The following is a 22,955-nucleotide window of genomic DNA, read 5'->3' as shown; positions in this document are numbered from 1 at the left end:
AAGAAATTCTCTCCTGTGAGGGTGGTGAGGGACTGGCACAAGTTGCCCAGAGAAGCTGTGGCAGCCCCAGCCCTGGAAGTGTTCCAGGCCAGGTTGGGCGGGGCTCGGAGTGGAAGATGTCCCTGCCCGTGGTAGGGAGCGGACCCGGACGCTCTTTAAGGTCTCTTCCAGCCCTTGAGCCAAGGCGTTCAGCTCGCTCTCGAGGCGCTGTGAGGGAGGGTGGTCCCGGCCCCGCCTCCCGGACGTGTCGGGCCGGATGCGGCTGCGCCGGGCCCGGGTGCGACGTGGATCCGGCGGCGCCTGCGCGGGGCTGCTCTCGCTCCGCTCCGCTCCGCTCCGCTCCCTCAGCGCCGCGCCCGGCCCAGCCCGCCGGCCCCGCCGACAGCGGGGGGAGCTGCGGGGAACGGGCGCTGCGGAGCCGCCGAGGATGAGCTGGTTCAACGCCTCGCAGCTGTCCAGCTTCGCCAAGCAGGCGCTGTCGCAGGCGCAGAAGTCCATCGACCGGGTGCTGGACATCCAGGCCGAGGAGAGCCCCTGGCCCGACGCCGTCATCCCCGACTACGGTGACGGTAAGGGCGGGCGGCCCGAGCCGCCGTGCCGAGCCTCGCGGCCCTTCCCCTCGCCCGCCCGCCCCCTCTGCTGTCTCCCCTTTACCTTGGGAGGTTTAACCGGCCCCCCTGCCCAAAGTCCCCCTGGTTAATATAATTCAAAGCCCCCCGGTTTATGTAATCCGCGCTCTGGTCCCTCCCGCGCCCCCCGTGCAGGGTGACACCGGCACGAAGCCGTCGCAGGCTGAGCTCAGAGCCTGGCTGGTGTCACCAGTGTCCTGCTTTTATCGCATGGGTAGCTCTGAGCTTCTTATACATGCTTCTCAAGGCGTTGTTTATTTTATTTTTTTTTTTTTTTGTTGAGGGGCTAATAATTAGTAAAAACTGCTCAGTAATAAAGAAGGGGGAATCATGCTTTTTTCAGAGGTGTGCATGGATTTGCTCTTTCCAGAAGGAATGGCAGAGTAGAAACTGAAAGTCTGGTCCATGTAAACCAAGTGAAGTTTCCACTTTTCGTGGCTTCCAGTTCATAATCCTGCAACATCTGTTGAAAGGAATGTGCTGGTGGAAAGGCTGTTGCGGCTATGGGGAAGTGTCTCCCCTGTACGTGTGCTAATGGAGAACCTGACAGAACGGTCAGCCCTAAGTTGCTGTTTGGAAGAGAAAGAACAAAAAGGAGCCCTCTTATGAGAAACTCCCCCCCAAAAATAATATCTTAAAGATAAGAATAAATAAAAAAAATGGTGGGAAACAAAGTCATTTCAAATCAGAGTCCTTCTATATCTAGAAGAACTGTGTGTATTTGGAGGAGGAAGTTATTTCCAGGTGAAGCCACAGCAGAGTGAGATTTCTGAAAACTGAAAGCTGTAGCAATTGAAAGTTGGTTGCTCAGCAAAGGTTAGTTTTGGATGTCTTTGTCCCTTTGTGGGCTTGGCAATCATGTAAGTAGTCCATTGTCATCTTAAAATGCAAAAATTTTTTATTGAAAACTCTGTCATGCTTAATTTCTCAAAGCTTTAGACTTGTCCAGTCATTTTCAAAATTTGATTTATATCTTAGTATTTATGGTAGTTCTGTAATTCATAAGAAGAGCAGCAAAGATCAGCCTGCATCTGGTTCTCAGGGAAAACATACTTGTTTTTAAGATATGTCAAATGTGTTCTGAATGTTGGTTCAGAGCTTTTTCTGAAGCTGTTGAATCATGGACAAGGTAGCAATAAGTCAGCTGTTTGTAGCAATAAATCACACGTTTGTAGTATTTTTGGCAATGAAAACAGTAATTATCTGAATTTGAGATTTGAGGCCAACAGCTATCAACTGTTGTGAAAGTGGAAGCCAGCTTTAAATATTATAACTCAGCGTTTTTAATAGATGCTGCTGTATAGAGTGAGTTTGTTTTTAAGTAGCCTGAAATAGTTATGTTACCCAGATTATGTTTGTAGGTACAAAATTGGATATTGTTTTTTGATTTATCTTTCTTACCTCAGATGCTACTGAAATTTGATGCTGAAATTCTTGTTCTTGCTGTTGACAAGTCTTGGAAAACCCGTAAGAAATACAATAATAGGAATTGTTGATGTAGTTTTAGGGCAGCTTCAGAACTAAACATTTCAGTACTCCTCCACAGGAGAAGAAAATTCTCAGCTGGGCTGCTGCTGATTTTTAGTGTCAGCTCCTTGCTAATGCTTGGGTGTGTGAGGAAAAATATGAAGCCTGTCAGAAACTGGAGGGCAAGAACCCTTCTTGTAGTGTAAATTCTGAAAATACTTCAAACCTTTCCCCTCTGTTTTCTGTAATGGTGTATGAAGTGTTTATGTGCTGTTTGCAGATAACTGTTAAGACCTAGTCATTTTTCCCTCCTTTTAAAATGTGTAGTTCTCTTAATGCCAGCTTTTCAGATTGTTTTGCCTGGACTCCTCTCACTCTAGGAAAGCAGGAGGCCACATTTGCTTTCACCTGTACTCCTTCAGAGTGGCTTTTTTGCCTAGCTCTCTTTTTTCCTTTTCTTTTAGGAACAAATTCTCTCATAAGTGGAGGATGGGACACATCTTCCTGGGGCTTAAGCTCAAACACAGAAGCCCAGAAGCAGCCGATATCACCCACAGCCATCACTAAGCCGGTGAGGAGGACAGTAGTGGATGAATCCGAAAACTTCTTCAGTGCCTTTCTCTCCCCGACAGACGTTCAGAGTATACAGAAAAATCCAGTGGTGTCCAAACCTCCAGCCAAATCACAGAGACCCAAAGAGGAGGTGAAAAGCACTTTAAAGGAGTCTCAACACTCCAGTCAGCTGGAAGGGCCGGTGACAACAGAGGCAGAAGGGAAGGATTCCTCCGTAGCTGTCCTGGACTTGAAAAGCCTTGATACTCCCAAGGAGAAATTAGAAGAGAATGCTGTGCTTAAATCTGATGTCCAGCATGAGGCAAGCACAAATGAAGTTACTGACAAAAAGGTGTCTGCTCTAAATTTGGAAGAAGCTGAAGATTCTTCTACTGAAAAATCCAGTGTAGGAGGGGATGGAACAGCAGGTGCACCCGAGGGCACTTCTCAGCCCCTCGAAGCAGCCGCAAAAGACCTGGGTTTGGAAGGGAAGAAGACTGAGGACAGACAAAGCAATACCCCATCCCCTCCCATCAGCACCTTCTCCTCAGGCACTTCCACAACAAGTGATATTGAAGTCCTGGACCATGAAAGTGTGATAAGTGAGAGCTCAGTAAGTTCCAGACAAGAAGCTGCAGAGTCAAAATCCAGCCTTCACCTCATGCAGACGTCGTTCCAGCTCTTATCCACGTCTGCCTGTGCGGATTATAATCGCTTAGATGACTTCCAGAAAATGACCGAGAGCTGTAGCTCCTCGGACGCTTTCGAAAGAATTGATTCATTCAGTGTGCAGTCCTTGGATAGCAGGAGTGTAAGTGAAATAAATTCAGATGATGAGTTATCAGGCAGGGCTTCTGCTTCAGCGTCTGTCGCTGTCAGTCCTTCCGTGCCGAAGCCAGAAACGGTTGACACCCTGAAAAATAAGTCTGAAAACTTGAATGATGCTCCGGTGTTACATGCTGAGGAAGCGGAGATGGAAGAGAGTGGCAGAAGTGCAACCCCTGTTAATTCTGAGCAGCCAGATGTTGTTTTGGTTGCTGCTGTGCAAACTGTTGAAGATCAGGTTGTGAAGGAGGAGGCTGAGCCCCAGCAGGATGCTGGGGAACGAGTGGTAGAAGAGGACACTGAAAAGCAAGAGCTTAAAAAGGTAACTAAAACATGAATTGCAAATGCACCCTTTAATTACAACTTAAACTCCTGACATTTCTTTACATTGTCCTGTATCTCTTCTATCAATTTACTTGAATGAATTAATCAATGCTGAACTACCTGACCCTGTAGAAAACTCTCCTTGATATCCTGTAGTGGAACAGTTCTGGTGAAATTTCTGGTCAGATAGTTGTGGGTTTCACCTGATCCACTTGGTTGTCATTGTTGGGAATTGTGAGTAGGGGTGGCAAACAGGAAGCCTTAGTAGGTCAAATGTGTTACTTTAATTCTTTGGTGTTTATATTTATATATTTTCTTGTATTTTTATTATTTATCTATATTCAGCTTTCCAAAATCTGGCATTAAGTGATTTTGAGGATGTGAGCTAAGAGCTTTTGACCCCGAGTGAGTTTTCCTCCCTCATCTGAAGCTATTCTGCTGCTCTGTGCTAATGTTTCACAGAAGAGACCTTCCCATAGAAATTATTCTGTAAAGAGTGGTCAAAGGAACACAGGCAGTTTTAATGCTTGATGTAAGCCATAGATTTATAGGCTATCAGCTCTAGTTAAGAACTTCATGCATTATTAAATATCACTGTTGATGATTTTTTTGAGGAACTTACTTGGGCCGCAAGTGCTGATTTAGTAGGATTTCTACACCTGAGAAAACAGGTGTCTTTATGTTCAGCTATATGGCAGAAATATGGTAATCCTCACTGACTCCTACCTCAAATTCCTGGAAACACTGCCCAGTAAATAATCTTGTGAGGGAATGGGGTGGTGGGGGGGAAGGGAAAGCCTGCCCCTCTTGTGTATTAATTGTCCCGTTCATCTGATCTTTATCTGTAAAAACCTTGTCCAGATGATTGATTCATTAACTGAGAAGCTGGAGAAGAGGGAAATACAGTTATTAAGTACTAGTAAAGAAAGGGCTCGCCTGGAAGAAGCTTATGATAACCTCAAAGAGTAAGTATGGAAATACACTCAGTGGTGTAACTGTGGCTTTGCTGTAATACAGTCTTAGACAATAGATAAAACAAGGAGCTTTATGACTAGAGCAGAGGTTACAGGGGATGTGCACTGTTCAAGAAAGGTGGAAACAATGATTGCATGTGCTGTGATGGGATTTTTTTATAGACGTGTTATTTCTTGGGGCCAAAATCTCTTTTGGGAAGGAGCTGGGGAAAGATTTTTCAGTAAGCAAGCTGTGGGAATGACAAATGTGGAGAATCAGTTTTGGTTATTAATAAAGGTCTTTATTATAAGACTGGATTCAGCTATTAAGAAAGACTGAGTTTCCTGATACAGAGGGATGAACCTGATTTACTAAGTAATTTGTTGGCTAAAATGTAGGCAGTGAAAGTATGGAAGAAGGGCTGGTTGTAGGGAAAAACCTGAAATCATTATTTAATTTGGTTAAAGTTGAAAGGGGAAAAAATGGAAAGTTGTATTTACCAGCTCATTGATCAAATATTGAGCTATAAAATTTACAGATATATGATCCTGTTGTTTAATGACTAAATTGATCCTAACTTAAATTAAGTGATTTACCCTTTATATGATACAGACTATGATTAATTAAAAAGTGCTTTATCAAGGGGCAAAACATTTAAGATAAATCAAGCATTTAGTTGTTTTCATGGGTAAACTACTGAATTAATAAAGATCTTTGATTAGGATTTCTAATACAGATATGAGATTTTTTGACTTTTGCTTATCACGTGTAATACAACTAAAATACTTTCTAAAACCATGTCACATAACTGTGCAACTGTTCTGGAATGTTCATTTTAAATGTAGTGAAATGTTTAGAATGAAAGAAGAGAGCAGCAGCCTTTCATCTCTTAAAGAGGAGTTTGCTCAGCGAATTGCAGATGCTGAGAAGAAGCTCCAACTAGCCTGCAAAGAGAGAGATGCAGCTAAAAAGGTAATTTGGCTTTTTTTTGTGAAATTAGTATTTATTATTTTATGACACAATTGGATTTCTTGAGGAAAATCAATAAAAATTAAGCTAGGGAAAAGCATGAGGCTGAGAGGTGCTATCATGTGCTGTTAGTAACCAGCACGAGCTGTTTCCAGCCATCCGGGCAGCTCGCTGTTCACAGCTGTGTTCTTGCAGCCATGCTGTGAACCAGCTTAGGGAACTCATTTAAGTTGGTCTGCTTTGGGGAAAAAAAGAGATTTAATGTGTGCACTCATTCAACTTGTACTAAATATGTATTTGCATTGGTGAGGGACAATGGCCTGGGGATGTGAGGAGGGGGTGAAGAATGGGAATGGCTTCTTTAGAGGATTAATGGGTAGGAAAATTAAGGGCTGATGACAGATTGATTTGGAATGAGCAAAGAAATCTACAGCAGCAAAGTTTATGAGGTTTAAATGTTCTTGATGTGGTGTCACAGTGTTTCATTTCTCTACCTTAATGCAAAAAGGAAACTCAAATCTGTAACTGGAAAACAAATATTTTTCAGCTGTTTATCCCTGTGTTGACACAGCAGTGCGTTGAACTAGTAAACTTATCCAGTATCTATGTGAGAATAGGACTGGTTGGTTCTTCTCTGTTGAAGAAGTTTCAAGAAAATTAAATGGATGGGGCAGTTGGAACAAATTGTACAGAGGATTTACAGAGTCTCAATCCTTGGAGGTTTTAAAAACTTGATGCAGTAAGGCTCTGAGCAATCTGTTCTGATCAGATAATCTCCAGAGTTCCCTTCCAACCTAAATTGTTTTCCAAGCAAAGTAAGAGAGGAAAGGCAGAAGAAAAAGGTGCTCAGTGTAATTCTGCATTTTTCCCTACATGTATTTTAATAAACAGTCTTAAGTATTCTATCCTATTATTTAGGAAGTAAAGACTGTTAAAGAAGAATTGGCTACTAGACTTAATTCCAATGAAACTGCTGAATTACTGAAAGAAAAAGAAGAGCAAATCAAAGGATTAATGGAGGAAGGTGAGAATTAACTTTTTTTTTTTAGTGTACCGGCATTGCATACAAGCCTTCTTTATGTGGGCAAAAGTGCTAAATTTGAAGCATGTTGGATGTTTCTGAACTTCTGAAGCATTTAGTGAGTAGCAAAGAGCAACAGGAGGGGTCAGGCAGGGACAGATGGCTGGAGAGGTGCTTCCTGCAAGATGCATTAAAAGGTGCTGAGAGATAAAACCAGCACGTGTGGAGCAACACTCTGTGTTCCATTCAGAAGAAATCTGATGAGGGCATTGCTCATGGCATTTTTGCAGTGTCTCCTTTAATACTTTTCAGTTTTGGAAGTAAAATATAGTTTCTAAACAAACATGCCATTTAATTTTTTTTTCTAACACGATGAGCTCACTTGCTTTATTTTCAAAGCCTTTTATGTCCTATCCTATCCTATCTCACTGTAGCTCAGTGTAGCAAGGGTATCTCAGGATAAGATAGATTTAAACTTAAGAACTTGCATGAAAAAACATTGTAAGAATAAGTATTTCCATATTTGCTGGAGTATTTTTTTCATGGGACTAAAGGGCAAGGAGAGGTGCTTCCTGCAAGGTGAATAGAGAGAATCTGTAGAATATCACCTATATGCACTGGCTTTATGTTCAATTTCTTCACAGGAGAAAAGCTTTCCAAACAGCAGCTGCACAATTCCAACATTATTAAGAAATTAAGAGCCAAAGAGAAAGAGAGAGAAAATATTAACACAAAACAGAGCAAAAAGATTAAGGAATTTGAAGAGGAATTGCAGCATTTAAAACAGGTGAGATATTTGGGGTTTTTGTTGGTTTTTTGTTTTTTTTTTTTTTTTAAGCTCTTTATATTAGCTGCAAAGTTCCCTTTTGGGAGGGCTCTTGATAGATTGACTTTTTTTTTTTTTTTTTTTAATTTTCTGGAGAGTTCCCTGTTTCATAGAATCCCAGAATGGTTTGGGTTGGAAGGGACCCTAAAGCTCATCTTGTTCCACCCCCTGCCATGGGCAGGGACACCTTCCACTATCCCAGGTTGCTCCAAGCCCCATCCAACCTGGCCTTGGACACTTCCAGGGATGGGGTAGCTCTCTGAGCAGCCTGTGCCAGGACCTTGCCATTTCACATTATTGGAGCACTGAGTTGTGATTTATATGTGTATTCCCTGTAAAATTGCAGTGAGGGATCTTTTCAGCTGCTTGTTTGCACTTGCACTCCTGTTACCATGTGAGCTGGAAAACCTGTACCACCAAAATTCGAGCAGTTAGTGATTGAACCAACAAGACCTTACAAATTTCAGATGTGGTATGTGGAGTTGTGTGAAACTGTGGTGAAGAGCAGCTCCCTCCTCTGGGGAAGGCAGGGAAGCAAAACCCTTCTCTTCTTGCCAGGTGTTAGATGGGTTTAGTCACTTCGTGTGAGTTCATCCCAAACTGGTTGCCATTGTTGTCACTGTCCTCAGAGAGTGTTGTCAGCCCCATGTCCTGGGGTTTGTTTCATGTTTCTTATTTGCATGGACAGGTGCTTGATGGCAAGGAAGACCTTGAGAAGCAGCATCGAGACAGCATTAAACAACTGAACAGTGTTGTGGAGAGACAAGAAAAGGACCTTGCTAAACTTCAGGCAGAAGTGGAAGAGCTTGAAGAAAGGAACAGGAGTGTGCAGGCAGCACTCGACAGTGCATACAAGTAAGCAAAGCAATCACACCTTCAGATTGTGGCTCTTTCTTCTGCAATGCTTGTGAAATATTTAAAATAACAAAGTTATTTGCCAAGCTGCTGTTGGCATTGTATAAATTGTAAATGCATTGGGTTTTTTGTTTGTTTTTTCCTCCCCAGGGAACTTGCAGATCTTCATAAAGCTAATGCTACGAAGGACAGTGAGGCTCAGGAAGCAGCCCTAAGTCGGGAAATGAAGGCAAAGGAAGAGCTTGGGTTAGCGCTGGAAAAGGCCCAGGATGAGGCTCGGCAGCAACAAGAAGCTTTGGCAATTCAGGTGGGTCTGAAATGCAGTCAATAAACTCTTTAATTCAACAGGTGACAGTGCTGAGGTGCTGTGTACACCTGACGTAATGAACCAGGTGGAGCTCATTTTTGTGTACTTAGCAAATACCCAGAGGATTTCTTTCCCATGGAACTTGTTAAGTATTGAGGGCTGGTTGTGCTAACCTTTAAAATACTAATTTTATTCAAAAGTACTTATAATTTTACTTGTCTAAATGAAATTACTTTGACAGGCTCTATTCTAAGTTTGTAGTACTCCTACCTGTTAGACAGAACTTCTAGTGATAAGGAAATCAGTGTAACTATTTGTGTACATGCAAAAATGAAGCCTTTACTTGTAAACAAAGTTATCCTGTCTAACACTGTTTGAAAATGGTGTAGGACTGTGGCAAGGAATAGGTGATGATATAACATTTGGCAAGAGTTGAGTAATAATTTCTGGTTTATTTAGGTGGCAGACCTGAGACTGGCGCTGCAACGTGCAGAGCAGCAGGCAGCAAGAAAAGAAGATTATTTACGGCAGGAAATCGGTGAACTACAACAGGTACTAAAATAAACAGATGATGCCAGCTTGTAACTGCAAGGAGGGCTTCTAAAAACCCAAAAATAAAATGGCATGAACAGCCTGAAAGAGAGGCTTTATTTTCCTGGTTACCTGCAGTGGTTATCCTTTACAGAGGAGCAATGAAAATATTAATGGAAGTGGTTTTTTAATCACATAGTGGAAAAAAAGTCATAATTTTTTATGATGCCTCTTAAATAGAATGCTGTCCTTTTTAAATATGAGACAAAATACAGGCATTAATTTTCTGATAGTCATCTAAAATTGATGGCAAGTACATTTTTGAATGACTCTTTGTCTGCTTCTTAAGAATATTTTTATTGTTCTTAAGGGCCAGAATATAGATCGTTGCCAGAATGTTTCAAATGATGTCCAGAGGTCTGGAATTTCTGGGCCCTTGCTCTGTTATGTATCTAAACATATTTAACTTCTCTCTTGGAATTTCACACTTTACTGTGAGTTTGAACCACATGAATGCTAGATTGTAAAGCAATCATTTTAGAAGGTAAAGCAGCTGCGATTTATTTAGATGAATTCTGTATTAATCTTCCAATCCATCACATGATTTTAATTATATTTAATTTGTGTTTTCAGAGACTCCAGGAAGCAGAGAGCAGGAACCAAGAACTGAGCCAAAGTGTCACCTCTGCTACACGGCCCCTTCTGCGGCAGATAGAGAACCTGCAGGCCACGCTGGGAGCACAGACCTCTGCATGGGAGAAGCTGGAAAAGAACCTTTCTGACAGGCTGAGTAAGATAGTTCGAGCTTTTACTGAACTGTGAAGCTCTGGGTGAAGATATGAGATACCTCAAGGTCAATACACAGTGCTTAACACTTGCCCAAAGTGCAGATGGTGGATCAGGAGAGATGAGCACCAAGTGCTTCCCTCCAAGGGAAGTGGTGTGGGGGGGTTTTGCCCAGGTTCTTGGACAGGTAATCCATTGATTCTCTTTAAAACACACTCTAACATAACATTGTAAGGTGGAGGGGTTCAGGTGTACGTGTCCTTACAGCATCTAAGGGCATTGAGTATTCCGGTATGGAGCCTGGTGCTGAGATTCCAAATTGGAAAGTTTGGAGTCATTTCCTTACCTAACTGCATAGGTGATGATACATACATTGGTTGATACAGTTGTTTTAAATGAAAAATACATTAAAAGCCCAAAGGTGGACCCAAAGAAATTATTTCCTTTCTGGAGGCCATATGTAGTTGTATATTGCATTCTGAAAGAGTTTGAAATAGCCTCAGTTTCCATTGCTTTGATTCTCTGTGTGTGAAAAATATTTAATTTCCCTCACAAAAGAAATCAAGATATGTTTTTTAAGAAATATTGGTTGCATATAAAAAAAAAAATCTCAAATTCAGTTTTGATGCATAAATAAATCGTCCATAGTATAGATGTTTGATCAAAAGAAGTTAAATTCCATGGTTTTTTTTACTATTAGGTGAGTCTCAAACTCTTCTAGCAGCAGCTGCTGAGAGAGAACGGGCTGCCACAGAAGAACTTCTTGCTAATAAAATTCAGATGTCTTCTTCTGAATCTCAGAATAGTCTTTTAAGGCAAGAAAATACCCGTCTCCAGGCTCAGCTGGAAGTGGAGAGAAACAAGTTGAAGAAAATGGAAAATGAAAAGAGCAGGTGAGTTCATTTTCGGTTGACAGCATTTCTTTGTAACTGTAGCAAAATGGAGTGTTAATATGGCTATGCAACATGTTTGCAGAATGTTACAAAATGTTAAGGATACTTTTTTTCATGCTGAAGATTGAAAGTGTTACATTCATAACATTTTGTAGCCTTGCAGCTATGTTTGTTTTAAAAGCATCTGAATCTGCAGAGAATGGAACAGAGAATACTTATGTAGTGACTTTCTCTGCCTCTTTCCTTCCTCCATGTAGGTATGAGGTTGAACTAGAAGGGCTCAAAGATGAGTATGCAAAAACCTTGGAAGATGCAAAGAAAGAAAAGGTATTGCCTAGTTCAGCTTTAATCTCTGTTATGGTTGGAATCTGAGCTGCAGGAGGTTAACAGCTTGTATTTATCTTTGCAGACACTGCTGGCTACTCAGTTAGAAATGGAGAAGATGAAAGTTGAACAGGAGAGAAAAAAGGCAATTCTTGTGCAAGAAGCAGCAAAGGACAAGGTACCAAAACCTAATATTTCTAAGTCTTATTGATATTGTCTTTATTTAGTAGATATCTATACCTGAAAGTTTTAGTACCTGGCAGTGAAATAGCTGTTGTGTGAGACTCACTGAAATAAGTTTTAAATATTAGTCTATTTAACCTGTGAAGAGATAAAATATGGGTTGTTGTCTTAATCCTCTGTGTTCTTTGAGTGCTCTTAGGTAGTTTTTCTTCTGAAGCTACTTGTTTTCTTTGCTTAGACTACCAGCATTGCTTCCACTGAATTCCTGTTTTGTTTCACATGACTGTGTGTAATGTTCCACATGCTTTCCAGCTGAAGTCACAAGTCATAGAGCAATCCTCAGTAGTCATTAAATTCATTATCTCTAATTAGCAGTTAGTATTCAAGTAAAACAACTTCTGTTATTTGTTTCTTACTGTTTCCAGTTCTAAAATCTAACTGCTTTCCCCTTCAGAGGTTAGTATGCTTGTAGACACTGCCTGGAAAAAGGGGCCAGTCTGTTTTGAGGAGTTATCGGTAAATCATTAGCATGTGAGAAATCCTGGCATTTAATTCATACACTTTATTTAAAAAGAAGAAAAAGGCCTTAACATTGCTCATAACATTCATTCTAAGAAGAGATATCTTCTGGGTGTGAGATACTCTTTCTGTGATACATTTGGGCGTACAAAACTGCCTCTGAGTTCTCACTTGGATACTTGAAAGAGAACCTTTCTTGGTGTAATTTGCAGCTTTTGTCTTAATTTCCTAAAAGGTCTGAGATCTTGAAGATACGCTGTAAGTATTAAAGCACAGAAATTGTTTGTTGTTGAGCTGTCACGTGTTTTAGTGATAGGACAAGTAAAAAATCTGTCATATAATGTTCTGTAGTTGTTGGTGGAAAAAAGGAGGCTATTTATAGAATCTGGTTTTTAGCATGTTGTGAACATTTTTTCTTTTTCTAACTGTGATATTGGATGTCTTTGTTTGTTTTTAAGGACCGGAAGTCATTTACAGTTGAAACTGTATCAAGTACGCCGTCAATGTCCCGCTCCAGTTCCATAAGTGGGGTGGACATGGCAGGTCTTCAGACCTCTTTCCTCTCACAGGTAGGATAGATCACCTATAATGGCTTTTTTTTTCTTGACAGACCACTTACTTTCCTCCTCGAGAACTTTTTACTAACATAGAAAATGACTCTAAGAGCGTATATGCCTTAGACAAGGTAACGTCCTGTGCAGAAACATCTAAAACCTGTTTACAAGATACCTGTGACTGTAGAACATACAAGTGATTTATTTTGACTGCACTCCTGGTTTAGGATACACCCCTGCTCCCTAGGCAGCATCACTGACTGCTCCTTCCCTGTCAATCCAGTTCATGATGTCAGAGTTAAATGGCACCTGCATAAGAGTCAGAACTTGCCAGTAGGGAGCTATCCCAAATGTACCTATTCACCTTAAGCTTTTGTTTTGAAAACAAGCTTTAAGCATTGAAATGCTTGTCTAGCACAGTGTCATTTTAAATCTTAAATGATGTCATATTTAGGAGAGGGAAGATTCCAAAATGGACATGTTTTTCTCTTAATTTTCAGCTTCTCTAACCTTCTGTTTGTAGGATGATCCCCATGATCACTCGTTTGGACCAATAGCTACCAGTGGGAGCAATCTCTATGATGCAATAAGGATGGGATCAGGTTCAAGTATAATTGAAAACCTTCAGTCACAGCTAAAACTAAGAGAAGGAGAGATTTCACATCTACAGGTATCTTTTCAGAAATCTTGGTCAGTGTTAAGATAATTCTGTGAACCAGCACAGCTGTGTGGGGATGAGCATGAGAAGGACTTGTTGCTTCCTTTTTTATTTTGGCAAGGACCTAACCAGAAAACTTACCTGTCTGAAAAGTAAAAAACCCAAGCCATTGAGATGTGAGGAGAAAGTGAGAGTGGATCTGAAATGTGCTGTTTCACAGTCTGGCTTAAGAATAAGGCTTAATTACTATGTATTTTGATATGGTGTTTTATAAATACAGTAAATTCTTTCCTTCTCCTACTTGTTATATGTGCTTACCTTAGCTGGAAATTGGAAACCTGGAGAAAACTCGATCAATAATGGCAGAAGAGCTGGTTAAATTAACAAATCAAAACGATGAACTTGAAGAAAAAGTGAAGGAAATACCCAAATTACGCACACAGTTAAAGGTAAGTGTATTTCTGATGTAAATCCATTGTGAAATGTAGATAATTGCATTTCTTTAGGAATAATCCTATCAGTTTAGGAATATATTCAAATCTATCTCTAAGCATAAGTGACTGAAGAACCTGGTTTTGGTTGTTTTTTTTTGTGTAGTAGCATCTAAAAATGCCCACTCCATTGTTAGGGAGTCACTTCAAAACACAGTTGTTGGAAACATGTGCTGTGCATAGGACTGTGTGCTAAATCAGGGAGAGACCATTTCTGTTTCTATCATCTAGGCACTTGTCTGGAGCTGGATTTTTTAGTAGAGGGAGTGTTGTGATAAATAGCATGGGTTTATGAGAGGTTGATGCAGAATCTGAATATGTGTCCAGTAGACATACAGGAAACAGGAGAAATAATTGAATCTTAATGTTTAACAATTGAAACTGAAATATTTGAAATTTTGGAATAATTTTTGACTACAGAACATTCAATTTCCTCTTGAAACATTTCACAAATTGGTCATTCTTGTAGTAAAACAGTGTAGTCTTCTAACTGATTTTAATGCTTACAGCAATTGAACTTCAAGGTGCTTCAGTATGTCCTCTGAAGCCAGCACTAATTCTTTGCAGGATCTTTGGAATATCTTCCTTTAACATCTAGAATAGAAATCTAGCTGTATACAAAGCACAAAGTATTTTTGAAGAGTTTACTGTGTACTTCACTGTAGTCACACTTTGATAAAGTAATGCTGCACTTGTTTCCCCTGGTAGTGTAAAACTCTGTCCCAGCAGCAACTTGTTTGAAGTTGAAAAGCAGTGAGATAACAAACTGTGTCCTTGCAGGATTTGGATCAAAGGTACAACACAATTCTCCAGATGTATGGAGAGAAGGCAGAGGAGGCTGAGGAACTCCGACTGGATCTGGAAGATGTGAAAAACATGTACAAGACTCAGATAGATGAACTTTTAAAACAAAGACAAAATTAATTCCTCATGGAACTCCTAACGTTATATGGTGACAGACTGTAAAGATAATTGTTTATGTAAATGCTGAATTTAAATGTCTTGTAAAAAAACCCTGTATTATAGAAGATGTGACTATATAATAGAGTTCATATGTTGACAGAAGAATCAATGCTTTAAGTGTTCTGTCTGTTCTGTCTGCAGTTAAATTATTTGTGCAATATTTAATTTTTTTTCTTCAGTCATCCCTTTATTTAAGTTTTTGCTAAATGGTGGGTCTTTTTACTTGTAAACAGCAGAAATGATGGTGGTTACCTCGTGAGATGGCACTGGAAGGCATGAGTAGTACTAAAGCAGGCCTTGATTCATAATCCTTGTAAACCTATGAAAAACACTTTAGAAGTCTTTTTTAAGTGTTCTTCATATGAGTTTTCTAAAATCTCTTCAGTTAATTTTTAATAGCAAAGTAGCAGGGGCTTGCTGACTGAAGCATAACTGGTGGTTATTTTTATGACAGGAAAATCTTAGATTTGTACTTGCAACATCTGAACGTGTCAGGGTGATTATTCTTAGACAAATTAGATTAGTCTGACTACTTTACACTAAGTACTCTAAAGCAGAGTGTGAGGTTCAGATGAGACTTCAAATTACATCTTCATCTTGTATATTGCTTGTGTTCTCATGAGCAGTCTGGAGACAACAGCTCTGCTCGTAATTATGTGTTCAACTTCAAACACCAGAAATCGGAGCTATTAAAGATCTGTTCTAGATTTAGTAGCTGATTTTTTTAACAGTAGCTAAAACAGTTCAGAAGAATGCAGAAAACTGATTTTTTTAAAAATAAATTGCTGCAGATCTCATGGTTCCTTTTATATAAGTAGCAAGGGTTAGACTTCTTGCAAAATTGAACTGTGGCTTAATAATAGTTTTCAAGCAAGTCTCCAGTGGTTGCAGAGTATTTCTCATGCCATTCCTTAAGCGAGGTATTGGTCAAACAGCACTCACGTGACTTGGAGTTGAGCTGCATTTTTGGTAATGTCAGAGGAAATGTTTGAATTGGACCCTTGGGAGTGCTGAGAATCGCGGGAAGAAGCTTTCGTCTTCCTCTCGGCATTCCAGAGAGCAAATATTTTGCTGCATCTCAGAACCTACTCGTGTGAAATGCTGGGCAGTTGAAATTCTTTGCTTATCACACCAGTGCCTCTGTTGGGAGAGGGTTTTTTTTCCCAGACCAGTGCACATTGTAATTTGGGAACTCTTTTCCTGCTTGGGTATTCGGTGGCCTGACAGACAAAAGATGTGAGGATGAGGAGTTGCTTCTGGAGAAATGCCTCTCGGTAATATGACTTTACTATGGGGGTTAAGGATTTATTCCTCACTGGGAGAACAGTTAGTCACTAAAGTTGCACAGGCAAGGGAATGTTCATGGAAAATGCTAGTCTAATTTGAGATTCAGGCAGTTACTCTGTGAAGATTTCATTAAAGCCATAGAGCAAGAACACTAAAATTTGTTATAACTCCCCATCTGTCATAGAAACTTTTAACTGCTTTAATAAAAATGCTTTTTTCATTTCTTTTCTTTTTTTTTTTTTTGTCATTGGGAGGTGGTAGGGAATTACCCTCTTGCCTTCATTTCAGTTTTGGAAACTATGGTGGTACGATTTTTCTTCTAAAAACTTGAGAATTTAACGCTTTGCCTTCATATTGAAGCATGGTTGGTTGCTCTAAGTTTCAGAAAAACCCCAAACCAATCAACCCTAAACAAAATTCAGTCCATATTAAAACACTTTGTGGAATTTTACTGATTTATTTTGTGTTAGAATTATGATGTGCAAAGATTAACTCAGCCTTTTCTTAAGAAAACAACTTTTTATGATGGTTAAAGATTAGGAATTCTGTTTAGCTTTTATCTACTACAGCAAATCAATAAATGGCTGGTTTTCACCATATCTTTTTGCAGTCTTGGTAGACAAATGCAGCAGTAAAAAAAAATAAATTATCCTTTGAACTTTTATTGGGATCTCTTGCTGCCAGTGCTTTTGAAGGTAACATTTCCTGTGTAATGTGAGCACATGCTCCAAAAGGACTGAGGCAGTTCTGAGTATGTCTTGGGCTATCTTGGGCTTTCAGGAAGAGCTTAGGTAAAAGGGAAATTTTAACATGCAATCAGCATTAACTGTTTTAGATGTAAAAATGCAAAAAGTATTAGATTTTTAAATTTTACTAAAGTAGATATAAATATTTGTATTGACTATTTTTGGATTCTGTATTCCATTGTAGTGCAACCTTTACTATCACCTGAGAATCAGATGGCCTTCTGTGTCTTAATCATCAAAGCCTTAGAAAACAAAGTGGCTGTTGGAAGGTAACATGGACTTTAAAGTATCCCGGTTTGCTCATCTTTGATGTAATTGTCTGCTTGTTTTGGAGAAACATTAATGTCTGCTTGGACACAATTCATTGCTCTTACTGAGATTGCCTAGAAGAGTAACATGCAAAATGAAATGAATTAGGTTAGATTTCTAGTACTCACATTTGTCTAAATTTATTATTTTAGAACATTCCTTCTGAAAGCAACTAATTTAGCTCTCATTTTCACTGCATATGCAAGTATGAAGAAATGTTATTTAAAGGTTACTCGGTGTAGTATTCAGAGGGAACTGAATTGCTAATGGAAAGGCCTCTGTGGATCTAGGTGGGTTTGGATGAGGAATAGATTACTCTGGTACTCAATTCCTTTAGGAACTCAAGAGCCCATGTTCAAAATCCCATGTCAAAATCACATGAGAGAAGAGTTCTATTTTTTTTTCCCTGCTACAAGTTTGTTGTACATTATGTGCTTACATTTTACTAAGGGCTATAATGATCCTTAATATGAGGTGAAATGGTTATTACAGTGAAATTAAACCCTTTGGTTTCTAGTTGTAAAATATGTATAAACTGTAAAAAGCACGGGTTCAGGGTAAAATAAAATTTTCCGCTAACAGTGTGTTCTGGTTCTCTTTTAGAGAAAAGACTTAAAAATAGTTCTGGGGTGAGTGGGTGGGTGTGGACCTAGTGCTGTGAAAGGAAAATATTACTTAAGGTAGAAGATACCAGATGTAGTTGAAATTCAGAGTCACAGATGCCAGTTCAACTCTTGTGGTGCCGTGGGTACTTAGGTGCGAGGGGCTGGTTTATTTCTAAATGCACCGCAGTGATGGGGTTGTGGATAATGTGAAATGTAGAATAATCTGCTTTATTCAGGTAAGCGCTGTCCCTGCGGGATCAGCACATCTGCCGGCGCCTTCTGTTCCGCGTTCTCCCGCAGGTTTCCTGGCTCGGGCTGAGCGTTTTTTCCTCGTTTTCCACCTGAGAACGAGGGGAGAAGAGGCCTGGGCTGTGGTGGAGGATTAAAAGCTCTTGAGTGTTGGCGCTTGTGCCTCCCTCGGCGTTCGTCACTGCGGGAATTGGGTCAAACCGGAGGAGGGTGCGGGGTGCCAGCCCAGGCAGGAGCGCTGCCGTGTGTCAAGGAGAGCCGGGCATCGATGAACCTCTGTCCTTGCGCCTGGGAGTGTTCGTGAGCGCGGCGGTCCCGGGCCGACCCCGGCCCCGCTGCTGCCGGCCGGGGCTCGGGGGGACGCCTGGAACAATGGGGTGCCGGAGCCTGCGCTTCCTGCCGGGCCGCGGCAGGAAAAGGCCCTTTTCCTCCGCATCCTGCGCTCGCCGCTCCCGGGGCGGCAGCGCTTAATTTCCGGCAGCAGAAGGAAGACGCGGCTGCTCCGCCGCCGCTCCCCTGCGGGCAGGTGCCCTTCCCCGAGGGCCCCACCTGAGCCGCGCCGCCGGACCCGACCCGCACCCGGGCGCCGCTCCGCCGCCCCGGCCCGCCGGCTCCCCCTTCCTGCCTGCCTTCCTTCCCTGCCTCCTTGCCCGCTCCCGCCGCCCAGGGCGGGGCGGTCCCGGCGGCCGCGGCTGCTCCCGGCGGCGCTCCCGGGGCGGGCGCGGCGGTGCCGCCCGCCCCTCCCTCACACCCGCACGGCGCTTCCCCGCGCAGCCCGGCGGGGCCGGGCCGAGCGCTGCCCCCGGACATGAGGATTGAGACCGGCGGCGAGCGCCGAGCAGGAGCAGCGGCCGGTCCCGTGGGCCGCGGGGCTCCCCGGGGCCGGCGGGGCTGAGGTGCCCTGAGATACGCGGTGAGATGCGATGCTGTGCCGGGGCGGGGGAGCGCAGGGCGGGGCGGCTGAGCCGGGTCCAGCACGGGCATGGCAAGAGTGGGTCGGGCACCAGGTCCGGCTGGGCCAGAGGCTGGGTCCGGTTCTGGGTCTGTCGTGGAGCCAAGCACGGCCTGGCGCAGCGTGCCGGGCACCTTCCCGAAGCTACGGCCCCTGAGCCAGTGCCCAGGGGTGGGTAAGGACCGCGTGTTTTGGGGATACCGCAGGGTTTGTGATGAGAGGAGAGGTGGGATCCTTGCGAGATCCCCCCCCGCCCTGCCCCAGGCACTGTGCCGGGGAAAGGGGCCTGAGTGATAGGTCAGCAGCGTGCCGGGGCTGTGAAAGCTGCTCTCATTGCTGGGAACGTGTCTCTAGAAGCTGGACAGTGTCCTGAGGAAATCTCCTTTTGCGGGACGCATCTAACTCCATCTTCCTCCCCCGCTCTAGGTTTCTGTACCTGCGAAATCTGAAGTGGTTCTTCTCAAACCAAACAGGTAAAACTACTTGTATCGTAGGAGTTTTGCTAAAGGCTTTGGTTGAAAGCAAGCATGCAAATTTTAGCAAATTATAACGCCAAAAAAGGTGGAGTTTAGATACAGGCCATACATTTTTTTTCCTCAGGAAGTTTAATGGTTCAAAGCAGAGGTGTTAGATGAGAAGGTTGTATTAACAGGAAGGTATGCAGTCTGCTTTAGGGTATACAGATATGTGTGGGCCTGTGTGTGTGTATATGTATATATATAAATACACTTTCATTATATATAAAATGATATATAGAATATATTCAGTAGTCAAGTTTCTTTAACATGATGTTAAGCACTAAAAGCAGGCATCCTGTAACAGACTTATCTGTGACCCTATATTTGTATCTACATAGTTTTCCTTCAGCTAATGACTAGTTGAAAGTGGAGAATGCACTATTTTTATACTTATTTTGAAACTAAAAATCCTTCTTTTCTCACCCCTCCCCCTGGTTCTTCTACTTTTTCTCCCTTCTCACTGGATATTACATGCTCTATACTTAGTTTCCACATTGAACTCTCAGGATCCCTTGGCATTTAGCTAAAGTAAACACACCCATTTTAGCTTGACTGGGAGTTTGTAGTGCGTAATAACACTCAATGACTAATGATTCAAAGATAATCCTGAGGTTGTGCAGTCTGGCCTCTCAGTGAAAGTTTGGTCTTCACAGGAAAAAGAAACCACCCCAGAAATGCAAGTACAAATTCTTTGACTATGTGTCTGACTCTGACTGAATTTTGTCTTTTATCCTTGAAATACTGCAGTTAATTTCCTTTTTTTTTTTTCCTGTTTTATTTAGAAAGTACAGAACTCACAGGTTGCCATGTTTATGTTGCTTGTGTTTGGATTGCTACTGCAAGAAATTCTGGCTAATTCCCAAGGTGAAAATCCTACTGAATTCCCAAACATTTGGGAAGAGCCATTATATAGCTACAAAGCCATCAACTTGCCAGATGAGCATATCCCCTACTTTCTGCACAATAACCATCATGTTGCTGACATCTGTAAGCAGGATGCTCTTTGCCCATATAAAGTAAGTTTGCTTTTTCCTGTTTGTTTGTTCAAATATCCTGTTGGGGTGATTTGTTCTTGGGAGTTGTAGCAATTGAAGATGGTGAATAATTGGTCTCCTTGCCAATTGGTCAGGAAAAGGGTTTGTCTTAGAACATATTAAAGACAAGACTAACATTGCTGTGCATGTGTGTCCTCTTTGGAGCCTCTGTTGTGCATGAAGAATCTGGGTGTTGTTTCTCAAACTCTGTTTGAAAACAGACCAAACCAAAAGCCTTTTATGCAAAGATTTATGAGCAAGATGTCATTTAAGAGCTAACAACAACCTTAAGTCATTTCCCATTTGCCTGTTGCAAAACATGATTCAGTCATTCTGTGTTGCAGAAACACTTGAAGAAACTGAAATCCTGCTGGGGTTATGAGAAATCTTGCAGATCAGAGAACAGGTTCAGTTACCCAGTGTGTGATTATGTTGAAACTGGATGGTAAGTTCAATTTTAAAAGTCTACTGTAGATTATGGTAAAAAAAGTGGGTAGTGCTCACTTTGATATAACTGTGAAGTAAATATTATTTTGATATTTAGAATTTAAAGCATGATTTTTAATGGACACCTGTGTATATATATATACACAATATGTATATTCATTCATAATGAGCCTTTCAACATGATTAAAAAAATTAACTTTTTAAGGAAGAAAACACTGTTAGAAATGCTTCTTGCCAGAATGTTTTCATTATTCTGATTTAGCCTTGAATTCAGTTTCCTAAAATAGCTGTATTTCCTTTCTTAGCTTTAAAAACAGAGGAAAAAATGTTAAAAAAAATGTATACCCTTTTAGGGGAGAATAGCTTTAAATTGCGATTGATGATTTCACTAACGTGCAGCTGATAAGTGCTTCCTGTTTTGGCATCTTAAATGCCAATAAAATAACTGGCTGGTTCTTCTGTTCCACTTTCAGTGGAAAAATGTTATCTGTTGAAGTTATTACTAGAATTGAGCAACAGACCTTGATTTGTTTCCTCTCTCCTTCACACATCAGGGCAAGTGACATCGAGACAGCCCAGCAGATATTCTGGAAACAAGCTGACTTTGGATATGTTCGAGAGAGGCTCAGTGAAATGAAAACCCATTGCAAGCCTGCAGCAACAGTAGGTATTTCTGATAGGTATGATACTTTGCACTTGGTTTTAAAAATAGTTTTCGTTATTGACAGAATTCTACTTGTTCTTAACAGGGGGATTCATCTCTGACCTGTTCCCAGTACCTTCAGCATTGCAGAGCAACAAACCTGTACATTGATTTACGAGCTGTAAAGAGAAACCACGACAGGTCTCTGATTTACCTGTGTTGTAGCAAAAATGGGATCTCAGGGAAAAGGATTTGAAAATTAGTTTAACAAAGCTGGTTTGCTTGTTGCCATGGGTTTTACTGCTGATCAGAGACTTGTTGCTGAAGCCCTGTAAAAGTTTATACCTCTTCATTGCTGGCTGCTGCTGCTGCTGCTGTCAGCAGCACAGGTTGTTTAAAAAACCAAGTTCTCAGTTTTATGGAAGTATGATGGGTGATTGAAATCCTCCCTGGTGGAAGAGAGAAAGATTTTTCCGTGTCTTCAGTCATGTCCTTCCTTGATCAGATGATGTGCAAAATACAACTGTTTTTGTCTGAGGCACCAACGCCTTTCCTGTGCCTTTATAACAGATCCAGGAGTTGCATTTTTAAATACCGAGTGACTGAGGAGAGATCTGAACCTGGATTCTCCACATCCCAAATTAAAATGCTGCATATTGGAAAACTGGATGAAAAAACCATGCCACTGGTGCTGGCATGACCCTCTGCCTTGTCTTTGAAGTCAGTGTCTAGATCTGGTTCAGGACTGAGACTGGTATTACCCTTCAGAATGGGTTTTGTCCTCATCACAGCCTGTCCTGAAAAACGAATTTAGACAGTGCTTTTAGCTGGCAACTTGTTTTCAGAAAATCTGTTCTTGCACCTCTCTCTTCATATGTCATGTAAAATCCTTGGGTATTGAACTGAGTTGTGAAATCTGAGGTAAATTTCAGTGAGAAACTGTTAAAAACAAACAAAAACTCCAACCAGGGATGCTCCTGTTATTCAGTGATGCATCAGTGTCATGTAGAAAAATCTAATTAAATTAATAATTTGGGTATGTGTAAATAATTCTTAATAACAAGATTGTTATTAGGTGGATTAGTGCTATTTTCTAAGGTGATGTCTGGACCTTCAAGGACACCACTATCTTTCTTTGGGAGTTGTGGGAAATTCTTGATTTATGCTGAGGAAAATACTCAGGTTTTAAATATGTATGAAGTGCCCTGCTGAACTAAGTAGCACTGTCTTGAGTATGTAATTGAGATTGCAGGGCACTGGTAGCCCTGTTGCACAAAAGCTGATAGACTTTTTCTAATTTGTGTTAGATTCAAAGAAGACTTTTTCCAGAAAGGAGAAATTGGCGGTCATTGCACCCTCGACGTTCAAGCGTTTTTGGCTGAAGGTCAGCGCAAGAGCCCTCTGCAGTCTTGGTAAGAATCTCTTGTCAAGGCTGCTTCCAAGTTCACTTGCTAATCGTTTTTGATTTTTGTCATTGACATTAGCAGCTGTGTGTAGGGGATTTCATACTGAGGAAAGACTTGCTTCTTTTAAG

General features: G+C 41.4%; 2 protein-coding genes across 3 annotated transcripts in view; both read left to right on the top strand.

Annotated features, from left to right (window-relative positions):
• Positions 1 to 310: 310 nt before the first annotated feature.
• On the top strand, positions 311 to 17,557 carry TMF1 (TATA element modulatory factor 1). The gene is made up of 17 exons (XM_039558791.1): positions 311 to 569; positions 2,561 to 3,795; positions 4,659 to 4,762; positions 5,597 to 5,723; positions 6,639 to 6,744; positions 7,386 to 7,528; positions 8,256 to 8,422; positions 8,573 to 8,729; positions 9,189 to 9,281; positions 9,894 to 10,050; positions 10,747 to 10,939; positions 11,197 to 11,266; positions 11,349 to 11,441; positions 12,424 to 12,534; positions 13,043 to 13,189; positions 13,501 to 13,626; positions 14,449 to 17,557. Exons 1-17 carry the CDS (start codon positions 428 to 430, stop codon positions 14,590 to 14,592), a joined length of 3,315 nt encoding a protein of 1,104 aa, XP_039414725.1. The 5' UTR covers positions 311 to 427; the 3' UTR covers positions 14,593 to 17,557.
• The window catches only part of EOGT (EGF domain specific O-linked N-acetylglucosamine transferase), a 20,039-nt gene continuing 13,931 nt past the window's right edge, over positions 16,848 to 22,955 (top strand). The window contains exons 1-7 of one of the 2 annotated variants that reach the window (XM_019280399.3): positions 16,848 to 16,933; positions 19,206 to 19,252; positions 20,080 to 20,313; positions 20,676 to 20,776; positions 21,333 to 21,441; positions 21,528 to 21,622; positions 22,729 to 22,833. In XM_019280399.3, coding sequence (XP_019135944.1) covers positions 20,104 to 20,313; positions 20,676 to 20,776; positions 21,333 to 21,441; positions 21,528 to 21,622; positions 22,729 to 22,833 — 620 coding nt within the window. In that variant the 5' untranslated portion in view covers positions 16,848 to 16,933; positions 19,206 to 19,252; positions 20,080 to 20,103. Of the gene's footprint in view, positions 16,934 to 18,558; positions 18,741 to 19,205; positions 19,253 to 20,079; positions 20,314 to 20,675; positions 20,777 to 21,332; positions 21,442 to 21,527; positions 21,623 to 22,728; positions 22,834 to 22,955 lie in introns of those variants that run through there. The other variant, XM_039558792.1, reaches the window with a different exon arrangement.

The sequence above is a fragment of the Corvus cornix genome, chromosome 12 (assembly GCF_000738735.6).
Source record: "Corvus cornix cornix isolate S_Up_H32 chromosome 12, ASM73873v5, whole genome shotgun sequence".
Lineage (NCBI taxonomy): Eukaryota > Metazoa > Chordata > Aves > Passeriformes > Corvidae > Corvus > Corvus cornix.
This window is presented reverse-complemented; position numbering and strand designations above follow the sequence as displayed.

Bases quoted from the DNA above. Each gene is read 5' to 3' on its own strand.
- TMF1 (XM_039558791.1), top strand. From the start codon at position 428: ATGAGCTGGTTCAACGCCTCGCAGCTGTCCAGCTTCGCCAAGCAGGCG. The intron at 570-2,560 runs GTAAGGGCGGGC...CTTTTCTTTTAG, and splicing joins CATCCCCGACTACGGTGACG to GAACAAATTCTCTCATAAGT. The intron at 5,724-6,638 runs GTAATTTGGCTT...CCTATTATTTAG, and splicing joins AGAGAGATGCAGCTAAAAAG to GAAGTAAAGACTGTTAAAGA.